The sequence below is a fragment of the Bidens hawaiensis genome, unplaced genomic scaffold (genome assembly GCF_021521415.1).
Source record: "Bidens hawaiensis isolate Kalapana, Puna unplaced genomic scaffold, B.hawaiensis_p1.1 tig00040168_1, whole genome shotgun sequence".
NCBI lineage: Eukaryota > Viridiplantae > Streptophyta > Magnoliopsida > Asterales > Asteraceae > Bidens > Bidens hawaiensis.
Genome location: NW_027497094.1, coordinates 1 through 15,263, shown reverse-complemented (window position 1 = coordinate 15,263; position 15,263 = coordinate 1). Strand labels below are relative to the sequence as shown.

The following is a 15,263-nucleotide window of genomic DNA, read 5'->3' as shown; positions in this document are numbered from 1 at the left end:
AGTCACGACAATAACGACACATAACATTATAAACCTAGTTGAGTCTTCAACATCTTTATTGATATTTTCCTTTTAATATCCAAGATAACATTAGATAAAGTGAACTGCGGTTTTCGTCTATGTGATTTGTCTAAATATGCGGTTTTAGTCCAATAGTTTCAAATTTGCGTTTTTTGTCTCTATAGTTTCATTTCATTTGCAATTAAACCTGACCCCACTAATCCCGTTATGCCTGGTTGTTAAATTTATCAAAGTGCCCCTCACGTGAGGGGCAGTTTTGTCATTTTTTTCCCCAAATAAACCCCAAACTTAATTCGCAAGCCCCCTCACAGGTTGGGGTGAGGTGTATTCGGGAAAAAAAGGACAAAATTCACCCTCACATTAGAAGCACACTGATGGGTTTAACGATCAAACTTAGCGGCGTTAGTGTGTTCGGATTTAATTGCAAGTGAAATGAAACTACATAGACGGAAATTGCAAATTTGAAACTATTGGATTAAACCTACAGATTTGAACAAACCATATGAACGAAATCCGCTGTTTACTCTTAAATAAAAGATATGTTTAGTGTTTCATGTCGATGGTTTGACTAAACTCAGGGTTGGCAACATTGTAGTATTCTATTACGTAACCATGTTATGAAAATTTTAGCCCACTTTTTCGAACAATACTAAACCTATAAATTCGTTCAACTAATATATTTTAGCATGCAATCAACGTCACTTTTTAACCTAAAGGTTATATGGAAACCAACTACTACATACATTGTTAATCACATAACCGATTTGAGAAAATAGCATGTGATATAAACCGAACATTTGACAGACTGTTCATGAACAATTCGATGTGGATAAATGATGAATGTACATGAATAATGAATCTCGTTTGATTAACTAAATGAATGAATATGAACATATGTCATGTTCGTTCAATTATGTTTGTGAACTTTCGATAATATTTTCGTTTACGTCCAATTATGTTCGTTAATCTTTACTTGTTTATGTTTTTTCATTAAGGTTTCTAATATTTTTTAATGACTTGTCTAATATTATCGTATAAAATTTAAAAAATATTGTTAATTGTAAAACAAAATATCTGAGTATGATGTGATCAATTCATAGGTAAAACTAACATATCCATATGAATGTTAAGAAAAACACACCAACTACTTGTTAGTCGGACCGAACCGTTAACACTGACCATTCTTGATTAGCTAAATCAATAAAACATTGTTTATGTTCATTTATGTTTGCCAACCGTTCACATACAAGTTCCTTTTGTTCAGGGCCGGCCTTGGGGGGTGGCGGGGTGGTCGACGGCCACAGGCCCGATTTTTTTTAATAATCATATATTTATTTTTATTAAATACAATATATATATTTAATGTTAAAGTAAATTACATAACCACTAGTTGGTCTAGTGGCAAAGGGTATTACTCTCAACCAAAATGTTATAGGTTCTAGTCTTATTAAAGACATTTTTAATCCTATTGTAATACAAAAGTTTTTTACACGGTCCAAAATATAAACAAGTAAACTCATATAAAATTAAATTGTTTAAACCCAATAAAATACTCCTTTTACTTAAGGCCAAAAGAAATTTTCGCCTTCAGCTCAAAACTTTTTTTGTTTTTTCGGAGCCGGCCTTGCTTTTGTTAATGACGAAAACACAAACAAAAAAGTTCGTTTAGATAGCTGTTTATGAAACATTCTCTTCTTGTCTGATAAAAACTTAACAAACAAAGTCCAACAAGATGTATCTCAAATATGACCAGATGTGCCATTTTTTTATGTATAACAATAAGATTTAACTCAAATATAAGGCTGAGGGGTGTGGGGCTTCAACGGGGGCGCTAGAGTCCCACCGCTCGCGCCCCCAGGCGCTAACACCACACCACTGGGGCGCTAACCGGGGCGCTAACGGGGTGCTAGCGCGGAAAAACATGCAGGCGCAAGCTGGTTAGCGGGAGAAGAGAGAGAAAAGCACGGGATTTGATGGTTTTTTTGACCGTTGGGAGCCGACCAAACCCAAAAAAAAAATATTTTTCCTATATAATTATACCCCATTAAAGCCCCCATTAAAGCCCCCCATACCAGGGCCAGGGGCCCAACGGGGGCTCCAACACCCCCCTTATCCAGTTTCTCTCTCTGCCACACGTCATAATATTATTGGTTGGAGCCCCCACTTGAGCCCCCATTAGAGCCCCCCACACCCCTCAGACTAACAAACATTATCCACAAAGAATATAGCATATACTAAAGTAGTAAAGTTAATAACTAGGGCCTAGGGGCCTTCCTATGTATGCCCAAGTCAATTATTGTGACTACGATTTGCATCAGAACTTGTTTATATTAAACGATTTATATTTAATTTGACATCGTTTTCTCAATATTAAATGCTAAATGTTGCATCAAATACACATTTTCATATGAATAAATCCCACACGTAAAAAATAGAATTACAAGACAAAATAGGCAGATAAGTTATATAATGCTCATTATGGTTTAGGTATGGTTGGACTTGAATGCTTAAAAAAAATATTTATTTTCTTAAAAAGTTTATAATATGTATACTTTTATAAATAGTATACAGTTTATTTAAAATTTAATAGGTCGTATATTAATTTACATTGTTCCACCTTTATCTAAGTGGGACTAGGCATGTAAACAACCGAACGAACGTAAACAAAGACATGTTCATGTTCGTTCATTTATCTTTAAACGGACACAAACATTTAATCAAACACATATTTTGTGTTCGTGTTTGTTTATTTAAAAAACGAACATGTTCGTGTTTGTTTATGCTTGTTTGCTTAAGTTCTAAACAAACAGTTCATGAACATATATGAACAAATGCAAATGAGCACAATTTAATTATGTTCTATTAACATGTAAACAAAACATAAATAAATGAACGTTCACGAACATAAATGAACGAATAAAACATGTGCTCATGTCTGCTTGTTTAATTAAATGAACGCTAATTTTTTATTCTTGTTCGTTCGCTTATTAAATAAACGACATAAACGAAATTCCTACCGAACTGTTCACGAACAGTTCACCGAACGTTTGCTTCGTTTACAGGCCTAAGTTGTACTATTTTAATATAACACTAAGACATATCAATTTATCATTATTTTATAAATAAACGGGTTAAAAGCATCATTATCGATTAATGGTCTTTGGCGCAGTTGAAGAATGCTAGCCGGATTATGTGTAAGCCAATGAAGATGTACTCATGTACCATTGTTCGAAACACACATGTGGAAAGAATTTGTGGGAAACTCCTGGCGACCCCAGTTCAATTACAACAAGCATCTGTCTGTAATAGGAAAGAAGAATACTTTTCTAGGATAAACACAGGTAAAGTTGATTATATGCATGTGAAAAATCTTTCAGAGTCGCCTAACAACTAGTTTCACTAAAGCAGTTAGAAAACGCATTATTATCGGTCCCTTGTATTAAAAGTAACCCACAACATTGAGGAACCCATGACTCATTCTCTCTCCATATATATCTAAAATATATTTGCATACACGTTCTTGAAACATCTTAAGGAATACATACTTTTCAAATCACGTATATCTAAATTAAAAAATAATATACTTAGATGTCAAGTAATACAAAATACTTAATCCAAGTTACTTGTATTAGTGTTTCACGTTATATCAAGGTAGGCATTTGTAATTATCTATTATCCTTTATTTTAAATGAATTAAAAGGTTATAAACATAATTAAATAACTATATGTTTTTTCTTTGCTTATTAACAATGTAAAAATGATCAGATCGATTCAGATGATCGAACTAACTAAAATGCTATGGCGTTATGCACCAGTCAAGACGCTTCTTTACAAAACTGAGAGCGGTTCAATGGATTGAAAAACCGGTATAAACAGGTAATTTGATCGGGTTAGAAGAAGGTAACTGATCAATTTTATATTGTAACATCTTTTCAACACATAAAAACTCTTTTAGTTGATTAACATTACTTGTTAGACAAATTTAGGAGCCGTAATATTAATATGTTTGGTTTCAAGTTCTCGGCTATAAAAAAATGCTCATAAAAATGACACGTAAAAGATTATGTTATAAGTATCCTCTAAATGAATACACGTGAACGGGAGATGTTTAAACTATAAATGATAAGATAGATACGGGGGTAATAAATAAAAAAGAAATGGTCACAATAAAATTGAACCTAGCCGAGCCAAGTCTGCGCTCAATTATGCTCGTTTGGATTTATGAGATCTGAAGCGTAGCTTGGCTCAGCTTGTTTCAAGCTCTTTTTTCTAAAGCTCAAGCTCGACAAGGACTCTTTTTAGAAGTTTAAGCTCGACTTGTTTATTATTAACTATTATTATTTAGAAAACCTTAAATGTATCTAAGCTCGGCTCGAGCTCGTGTGCAATACCATAAACGAGCCAAAGTTCTGTTGCACATGCTTGGCTATGCAGTGTAAAATTATTAATACATATAAATTCAAGAGTTAAAATTTAAAAAAATACACAAGGCTTGCTGATAACCAAAGGAGCTTATTTGAGGCTCTGGCTCGATAAGACTCATGTCATTTTCAGTCTTTTTATCGATCCCATCTCGATTAGTTTGCGAGCGGCTCCCCTCGTTTACACCCCTAAGAATATAGCTTCAAATTAAGGGTCTGTATAACTTCCCTTTCTTTACAAAAATAGCAATAAACTCATGTTTTTCCCATTTACAAAAGTGTTAAAAGTAAAATTTTTGAACTTTAATTGCATCATAAAGTAAAATCATAATGAGTGGGACTATAAACATTATGGTATTATATGCAATTATATGTTACATGGTCCATGCTATATAAGTCCAAAATGCTAGTTTAACTTTGATCTCGAGACCCAATCCTATCACTCTCCGGTACGAATTGTCTTGCTTGAAAAATCTCAAGTTGTATGTATTATCGAAAGCTATATGCGTATGTAACGTTAAAACAATGTTTTCGTACTTCAAAATATTGTGTAACACGAGTTAGAAACACCCTGACATTAGCGTCAACGTTGGTCCATTGTTGGTGAGACTTGTATGATCAGTGTTGTTTCTTGACATCATTGACGAGACGCAAATTAGTGGCTAATTCGACATTTACAATGACAAAGAATAGATTGTTCATACTCCATAGTTAATGTTAAGATATTATTGAATGTTTATGTTTATAGGATATTTATATATGATTTGAGTATGACATAATGTGGTTCTTTAAATTTGTGCTTGTTGAATTTGTTATGCTTATGTTGGGATTCCTTTGAATAGGTAATGTTGTGTTCGTAGTAAAGGTGTACAAAAAAAAAAACCGGTTTGGGACCGGATTTAGGTAAACCGAACCGGTTTGGGTTTAAAACCAGTTTCACCCAAACCGGTTCACAAACCGTCAGTTTCAGGACCGGTTCCCCTTCAAATCTACCAAACCAGTTTTAAAACCAAACCGATTTGAGGAAACCCGGTTTATAAACAGAACCGAACAGACGTGACCAGGCCGGCGTATCTTGCTTCGAAACCGGTAATAAACCGAACCGGTTTGAGTCAAACCGGTTTGGACCAACCGTTGACCAAATCGGTTCGGTTTGGGTTTAAAACCGGTTTTGTACATCTCTAGTTCGCAGGCCTTTGTCTAGGTCCAGTTTCAGTTGAAGTTAAAACAGGAGACGGGTGCGAGGTGACAGGCCCTAAGCCCAGCCCATTGAATATCTTGTATACTAAGTAATAAACTCTAGTTTAGTCTTGTGGAGGTCCAAACCGACCGATGATGAAGAATCAACATATGAGTTGATATTTATATAATGTTATGTACTTTGTAATCGTTGTCACCTAACAAAGAATGCCTAGCTACCACATGTAAGCCAATTTAAACGAACCAAGCTAAATCCTCATGTTCTTTCTAGTGCTTTTGTATTTGTGTTCGGTTCATGTGTGCGTTAATCCTAACATGTGTAAAACCATCATATGGTCAATTGCACTACATTAACATTTATACATACTCCAATTCTTTGACCCATTTAAAATTGTTACATAAGTTGCATTATTATTATTTATATGTTTTGACATAATTAACTAGATTTTAATCAACAACAATATAACAAAAACATGCTAAATTTAGTTTCATAGTCTCAAAACCTTAAAACAACACTATCTGACCACAAACAAACCGATAAAAACATAAACCCTAAACGCGAAAACACCTAAATTCTCAGCTCGGCACACCCGAGAATCATCCCCCGACACCGGGTCATTGAAGCCGCTTTTTGCCAAACAGGCCTCTCATTCCTGAGCGCCAAAACATCAACATCCGACATCTTTTTAATATCCCAGTTCCATCCTTCGGGCCCGATCACGCCTCCAATCACATAAATATCATCCCGAAAACCCATCATAGCAAACCCGATTCGCCTCTTGAGTTCCGACGCCGAAATCACCACTTTCCTCGAATCCTTATCTTGTTTGTAAATAAGCCCGTGACTCATCACGTATAACGACCCGTTCACCACCGTCATCGGGCCTTGAACCCACGAACGCTCATAAACCCGCCACCCGTCTTTAGTCAACACCTGAACCGTGGTCAAACCTTTATGCACCACGTGCACCTCGCCACCGATTACCAACCCGGTACACCCCGAGTTATGAGTGTGGTGAAGATCGGGTATCGAAACCCACACGTCTTTCTCGGGATCGTAAACTTCCGCTTTCGATATCGATTTCCGACACGTTGTAAACCCGCCCGCGACCAGTATCTTCCCGTTTAACACACAACACGCGAACATGGTCCGCGGGACGATCATCGCGGCCCGTTGATCCCACTGTCGGGTCAACGGGTCATACGCCCACACCTCGTTTGTTGCAAAGCTCCCGTCTTGGTCTCCGGTCAACGGGTCAACCGCGTCACTACCGCCACCTAGGACAAACAATTTACCAACAGTCGACACGACACCGAAATGAGCCAAGTTTCGAAATTTCGAAGGAAGGATCGGGAGCGTGATCCAAAGGTCTCGGGTCGGGTCATAAATCTGCCACACGTTTTCCGGGTCGAACGCGCATACGCACAAAAGATTTTCACGGGCTTTAACTTCTTCACGGGTTTTATATAGCTCCGTGCTGTGAACCGCTTCCCGCCAAGAACGGGAAACTGTTTCTAGTTTTGGGAAAAGGTAAAACGGGACCCGTGCGAGGCATCGGACCGCAACAGCATCGGGAAGACCTTCGATGAGAACCATAATTATACAAAGTATAGCAACCTGTTAAGAACCAAAAAGACGAAAACACCCTTTAATTCCGACATAACGAAACCTTAAAATGCATCCAGGGGTGTGCATGAAACCGAAAAAAACCAAAAAGACCAAACTGAAACAAAAACTACGGTTTGGTTATATGTTTTTTGTAAAAACCAAAGTTACAGTTCGGTTCTGGTTTGCATGTAAGAAGTAATAAAAACCGAAAAACAGAACCAAACCAAACTAAATTTATGGATTTTCAATTTTTACTTTTTATTTGAAGTAATTTGTAAGAATGTAATAAATATGTAACTCATAATATTTTAGTACAAATGTAGGCCAAATTCATTATTTTGGCCAATTTTCTTTTTTGTTCCAAAATTTTCAAGCTCAAACGGCAAAATAGAAAAAACCGAACCCAATTCAAAACTAAATCGTTATCAAAATGTCAAAACCGAAGTTTTGATTTTTAGTTCGGTTCAGCCCAAAACCGAAACAAACTGAACCCAAACCGAAACCGAATGATTTAGGCTGAAATTCATTAATTTGGGGCATATATTTTTTGGTCCAAAATTTTTCAAGCTCAAATGACAAAACTAAAAAAATCAAAACCGAACTGAACGCTTTCAAAAACGGAAGTTACAGTTTTTGGTTCGGTCTTAGCCCAAAACCAACCCAAACTGAAACTGAACGTTTCTAAAAATTTTAAAAACCGAAGTTTCAATTTTGGCCCAAACCAACCCAAACTGAACCCTAACCAAAACCAAATGATTTAGGCTGAAATTCAGTAATTTGTGGCATATACTTTTTGGTCCAAAATGCTCAAGCTCAAATGACAAAACTGAAAAAACCAAAACCGAACCGAACGGTTTTCAAAAATTCAAAAACCGAAATTTCAGTGTTTTGTTCGGTTTTAGCCCAAAACCAACCCAAACTGAACCGAAAACCAAACCCGAAAGGTTTACAAAAATTTAAAACCCAAAGTTTCAACTTTCGGTTCGATTATAGCCCAAAACCGAACAATTTTCAAAAATTCAAAGCCCGAAGTTTCAGTTTTTGATTCGATTTTAACCCAAATTGAACCACACACACCCCCTAACTATTTCCAAACACACAACAAGCAGATAACTAGTTTCATTTCATCAAACAATACCAATATGAGAGATCTAAATTAATAACAATTGTAAATCATCTTAATCAAACAATTAGATCAATAACAACTCTCACAAATCACAATAATCACAAACTAACAAATTATTATCTCCAACAATGCACAATCTATATATATATATATATATATATATATATTTCCTTAATCATTACAAACACACACAAATCTATATATATATATCAAACAAAATAATTACCTTAAGAGATTTGATGATGAAGTGGTGGTGGTGGGTGTGAAGACGATGGTGAATTTAATTTTGTCGGTTTGGTTTTGGTTATGATTTATTTATATAATTATATATTTTTATAATTATAAATAAATATATAATAATAATAATTTTGATGAAGAGAGAAAGGGTAAGAGGTACGGAAACACGAAGTGCAGTGGATTGGATTCCAACATGTTATGTTATGTTCATATGTTGTGTTGTTTTAAGGACAAAGAGATTGCGTGTGAATTGTGTTATTATTATTTATTAAATAAATAATAATAATATTGTTATTATTAATATTGGCATGAAAGTTCCAAAAGGATATTCCATAAAGATGTTCTTGAGATTATTATTCAGGTGTAAAGTTTGGATTTTATATTCGATGCCTTCAATTGGAAGTAGTAGACTAGTAGTTATGAGAATAATAATAAGAAGAATATGATGGCTATGGGTTTTTAGTTTTTGTCAATGATAAATAATGTGTTAATCGGTTGATATTTAGACCACTCGTAATAGGATGGAGACAACTGTCATAACCAGTGTGGTAAAAATCTCGACTACGCATCGATAAATCCTCATTTGTCTAAAATCAGTTGAAATTGAAAGTTTTATACATAAAATTTGGACTGTATAGGTATATTTGATGATTTACATATAAATTTCAATCCGATGAATCCTGCCTAATCCATGTTAACCCCTAAACGTTAGTCGTTACCCTACCGCATGAGTCATGACTAGCGGCTAGCAATTTCTACGCACTGGTCACAACTCACAAGTGTCTTCATGTTGAATAGCGACATTGTCCATTTGATCAGCCTTTTGTGTCTTGCTTTTAATCATCGACACACTCTCCATCCTCTCACATCATCCACCTGAGCATGCTCGTCTACAAGGATTTTTTAGGTGTTTTTTTTTGTCTTTATTGCTCGTTTCTCTCTTTTGCACCTTAGACCAAGGGGCTCCACTCGAGGGAGTTTGAATTAGGGAGTGATAAAGAGTCTTTATAATGATTTAATAATATGTACAATATACACGATACAAGTGGTGGGCTTAAATTTTCTCATTTTACCGGTGTTAAAATATTAGATTTTGAAGAAACACTAAGTGACCCAGTACAGATTATAGATAATCTGGGGGTTAAGTAATGTTTCCCACGAATGAGGTCTAGCTGAGAAGGCTGTTCTTCAGGAGACCTGCAAAACAAACACCGTAAGCTCGTCACTGAGAAGGGGGGGGGTTCCTCCTTGTGACCACCCTCCGGCGTGAGAATCAGACTAGGTTGCTCTGAATATAAGTGTATATTAAGAGATTGCTAGATAACTGGATAGCAGATGCCCTTACCATTCCAAGATGTTGGAGTATTTATAGCCGAAGGTAGGTTTTCTAGAAGGTACAGCCGGCTGAATAGTATTCCTGTTCAACCAACAGTGGATTACGCACAGGCCATACTGGTTGGTGGGTAGGTTACGGCCAACAGTAACAAAGTCGGCTGCACTATTCCACCAACTGTAGACTATGCACGTCCCACTGACTGTGGATTGTACGCAGGCCATGCTGGTTGGTGAATAGGTTACGGCCAACAGTAACACTATTCCACCAACTGTAGGCTGCGCATGCTCCACAGTAAGGGTTGACTTAGCTAAAAGACTAAAACAACTTTAAAATCGTACAAATGTTGTTATTTTTGTTAAATTAGATATGTTGAAGTCAAACTATGTTATTTGATTTGTTGAGTAATTGATTTGTGACAAAGAAGACGTTTATGATTATTGATCCTAGTTGTGCGTTTAAGGTATTCATCGCCCAAACTTTTGAAGTTCTTAATAATAACCATTGTTTGTATATTTGGGTTTCATATTATTAAAAATTTAAAATTGTCACAACCTTCAATTTCAATTCTTATTGGTGGAAGTATTAGTATTACATATGCTTAAGTTATACTATATATTAGAAATTACAAAAACAATCTCCAACTCTATCTTCATCTTCAAAATATAAAGACTTTAACGATCGAGTATTAGAGCATCACGTCACTTACTTTATTTCTATCTATATAATTTAACTAAAAACATCATGTTTCAATCCAGATAAACGCAAGTGACTTCACGAATTCACAACACATGTAACACAACTCGTATTCTATTATAAAAGTCCACGTGTTGTTTGTATTAATCTGTACCTAATAGGGGATTAGATAATAATGGAAAATTGTAACATCTGCTATTATTTGTAGAACACAGAATAATAATCGTGAACTTATTTGTGACAAGATTTTGGAAAACATAAACATTTGGGCCTAATATTTTAGATTGGTTTAATAACAATAGCATGGACCCTAATAGTTAAATGGACTCTCTCATGTGATTTTTCGACCCAACCGGCCCGGAAATTTTAACATTTAGTTGTGAGAAATCTGACTACTAAAAAACCGTGAACTCATAAGAAAAAAATCATGGGTCTGCCACTAATCTTAATCCTTGGATTCACGTATACGTAACATGATTATAACACTAAAGTATATATGCGAGTCTATGCAATGATGGAGTTGAAAACAAAACATATACAACACAATACAATACAATACAATAGGTCACAAATTTTAATAATGATCGTTACAAGCACAACACACCACACCCATAGACAAAGTAGTAACTATAGATAACATACTTAAAGATATAAGTTAAGCAACATGGTGAGACACATATATTGTTGCTATGAAGATCAAAACACAAGTTGCATAAAATGGTAGGTTTTGGATCGTTGCATCAGATGCGCCCGTACTTGGTTTAGTCTTCGACCCGCTTCCTGCAGTATATGTAAAAACCATAAAAAAAGGAGCTAGAGATTGTTTTTATTTGCGAAAATGGATAATAAATGACTCTTTTTTTTTGGATTTGGAGGCGTTTTAGAAATATGAATAGTATGATAAATACTTGCATTTTACGAAAGTTGTAATACTATAGGCATATCGTGAGCTCGTGCAAAACCCTGACAAAGATTTTAAAAGACCGCTAAGGTGGCAAGCAAACTTGTCTTGAGTTTGTTGTTCGAGATCTCAAGAGTTATTGTTAGCTTGAGTTTGTTGGTCAAAGTAGCAAACTCCATGTTTTGTCCTTATCCAAATATGCTTACCACATTAGCGAACTCAAAAGTAATTGTCGAATTTCTCTTGAGTTCGGTCATAGTTACAACGATATGCCTATTTGTACAACTTTAAAAAATTTGCATATAGACCACATACAATTTCAAAATAAATACATAAAACGATATAAAAATATTTGTAGTGGATATGGTTTATTTGAATCATTCACCTGAAGGCGAATCTGCTTGGGTAGAGCTCGTGGGTCCATTAGCGCCCACTGGAACAAATAGTTAAAGTTACGACACAATACAAAATTTAGAAATCTCAACATTACAAACCATTACACAAAAGAAAGTAACAATATCGTCATGACATACCATTACATCGGCTAACCGGGGGAGTTTGGATATTGCAAGCACCAGGTAACGCAAGTGCCAACGTTTGATTAATGTTCAAACCCGTGGGTGCACCATTACCATCTCCGGTGAACACACATAGGCACCTCGGCTGTGACTGAACCACATTGGCTAGTTGTGAGCAACAAGAAGTTGACGGAGTTGATGAGTTTCCAGACACGTACCCAAGACACGGGCTCAAGCTCACTAGTGCCGTGGTGCATTCTTGTTGAGCCATGGCTAGACCACATAGCATGACCATGGCTAGACCAAATAGCTCAAATTGGTTTGTAGCCATTTCTAATTAGTGAGATATTTAGCAAAGAAGTGGATTTATATGATACATTTGGAATATGGAAAATGTAATAATATATGTTTATGTGGATATTGGTGGCCTACTTTTGTTTATGTACATTAATAATATTCGAAGTTCATAAGTATTTTATTGTTTTGGATATTTGATCTAAATTAAAAACCTATAGTTAATTAGCAAAAGTAGGCTAACTGCAAATAGATAATATTTTTTTATCACAAAAAATCGCCACCGTTTTGTTTACCTGGAATTAAGAGAAAATAATGGCTGCGGTAACGTTTATTTAACCGGTTAATGTCGATAAAATGTCTATAAAACGTGTATTTGACCAATCAATTTTCAAAATGTTCATAAAAAATTCGTTAGAAACAAAAATCTTGTTAGAAACAAAAAAAATTCATTGGAAGCCAAAATGGTCTTGTCATGGGCCAAAAAAATCTAGTCGGATGCCTACATAATCTTGTTGGCTCCGATGGTAAAAAAGAAGAAAAACTAGTGACCCATCGGTTTTAATGACGTGTGAGAGAATCTGATTTTTTAAAAAATTCCAGTTAAGTAAGGATTAAAAAATGATTGGGTCGACGAGTTTTAAGGTGGATATACGAGAATTGGTTGATCAAATGCGTATTTTATTATCATTAATCGGTTAAATGGATATTTTGGTCATTTTCCAATAAATTTATAAAATATCGCCTAATCATCTATATTCTATATTTTAATATTTTTACTTTTTTAGAAACCACCAAATCAATCCCAAATTAAAATTAAGGTAGCCATCCATTCATATGTGTTGGATTCTACAAACAAAACCTTAAATCATCCATGTTTTTAGGACAACCACAACATTCAAACAAACATTTCTATAAATGCTAATCCAAACCATCACATTGAATCACATCATATCAAGATAATTAATAAATCATTAGTTAGCGTAATGGCGTCTAAAAAAGTTGCCGCGGCGCTACTAGCGCTCATGGTCATGTTGGTTGTAGCACGTGCCACCGACAATGAAGCACGAGACAACGCGCCCGAACCGGAAGACTTTGCCGATTGTGAAAAGAAATGTGTAGATGAAGGCAATGCTAGTTCCTTTTGCACATTGAAGTGTGAGAAAGACTTTCACACAAAAGGAAAAATTGGTTAGTTATTTATTTAAAGTTATTTTTAGAACAACACATTACATGGTGTCACATTGTAAAATTTTGGTTGAACCAACCACAATCTTAAAATATTTACCACAATTTGTTATTACATATTGAATTTGGGGACAAATTTTAATGTGATTTGGCCAAATTCTTTGTAACTTCCGAGTAAATTTAATGTTAGGACCGGCATATGTTTGTGAGTCTCAACCAATTTTTTACGAATCATGGCGATTTTGTTCAAAATAATAAAAAATTAAAAATATTTTCTAAAGGTGATCATTCTCTTGATATATACGAGTCTCCAATGGACATTTTGGGGATTTCTTTTCGTAAATACTATGAAAAATTGTTAGATTTCGTAGAATCTTCTTTGTACTTTTTGCATAAATTTAGATCTTTTCTTGATCATGATAGTATAAATCTTACATGTTTTTAAAATGTATTGTTCTTGCATTTGACATTTATATTGTTTAATGTTTGCAGCTAGACGTTTTGGTAGATAATATGTTTGACACCTGAGCATAGTCAAGATTCGAGTACGAATACATACATGTTAATCTAACGTGAAGGAAGCTTTTATATTCACCTTTTTTTTCCCATTTATTTGATTATTCCTTATAATTATATATTCACAATATTGTATTTTTCACACGTCTTTGTTTAAAAACATGTACTAGTAATGTATTGACATGTAATTATATGCTATCAAGCTTCTTCGTTTCCTCATTATTAAAATCCTATATCCCAAAAAATACATTAAAATGATTTATTAATAATAATACATTAATAAAAGAAAACATCAAATTACCAACTCTCTATCGCACCTTGCAACCAGTGTTGATGGAAAATTATTTAGGTGATAAAGGGTTTTATCTTAATTAACTTAAGTATCTCATTACATGCTACCCAAGCATAGCAAAAATATTAAATTCTTGAATACCAATTAGGTTTTTTTCCACATTTACACAAATACAAAAGTTAAAGTTTAAAACGTTTAAAAATTTCACTTCTCTTGTGTTTTTTCTTTAGTAAACCCGGGTTGTGTATTTGATTAACACATCAACATAGGTGTTTAAAAAAAATAGTGACATTTAGTAACTTAGGTATCATAGTCATCATACTGGTGTATCAGGCTTGAATACATAGTAACCGAGACACATTTATCGATAGTGGCAACACTTTATTGATTTGTTGTGTGCAAACTCAATCCAATCAAATAAGTTTCTAAGGAAATTATATACAAAGTAACATATGTTTTAATTGACATGTAACATTAGTCCACAAAATTGTATAACATAATCTTTTATTAAACAAGAATTAAGAAAGAATCATATCAACTAATACCTTCATGTAAAGATGACATTTTTCTTCAGCAATTTATTTCAAGTTTTTATTTTTCGGGTCATAACTGTATGCTTGCGGATTTGATTTAAGCGTACAATCCAGCATAATTACCCGATTAGTAACGAGTTTTTTATATTTCCAAAGAATTGCCCAATGATAAGTGAAGTTCAAAATCCCTGTTTAAAAAAGATAACGCGTTAAATCAAAATTCTAAATGAGTTAGGGGGCTTTTAGCCTACAAAAACTTTCCATCTGCTTATTGCGCTTTTTAAGCAATAAGCAGATAAGCAGGTTTAATAAGCAATCCCAAACACACCTTAAAAAATATTAAAAAAACGTGACAACGAAAAAAGTCAAAGGGTTGAC

The 15,263-nt window shown here is 34.6% G+C and overlaps 1 protein-coding gene and 1 pseudogene across 2 annotated transcripts; both read right to left on the bottom strand.

The window, feature by feature from the left end:
* Positions 1–6,116: 6,116 nt before the first annotated feature.
* Positions 6,117–8,787, bottom strand: LOC143591915 (F-box/kelch-repeat protein SKIP30 pseudogene; annotated as a pseudogene). Its single transcript, XR_013145808.1, has 2 exons — positions 8,604–8,787; positions 6,117–7,260 (listed from the first exon to the last, which is right to left on the bottom strand). The product of XR_013145808.1 is annotated as an F-box/kelch-repeat protein SKIP30 pseudogene (transcript).
* A 2,428-nt stretch (positions 8,788–11,215) lies between these two features.
* LOC143591916 (non-specific lipid transfer protein GPI-anchored 26-like) lies at positions 11,216–12,422 on the bottom strand. The gene is made up of 3 exons (XM_077071973.1): positions 12,078–12,422; positions 11,930–11,977; positions 11,216–11,423 (listed from the first exon to the last, which is right to left on the bottom strand). The coding sequence occupies exons 1-3, from the start codon at positions 12,391–12,393 to the stop codon at positions 11,299–11,301; spliced, it is 489 nt and encodes a 162-aa protein (XP_076928088.1). The 5' UTR covers positions 12,394–12,422; the 3' UTR covers positions 11,216–11,298.
* Between the last annotated feature and the right edge of the window lie 2,841 nt (positions 12,423–15,263).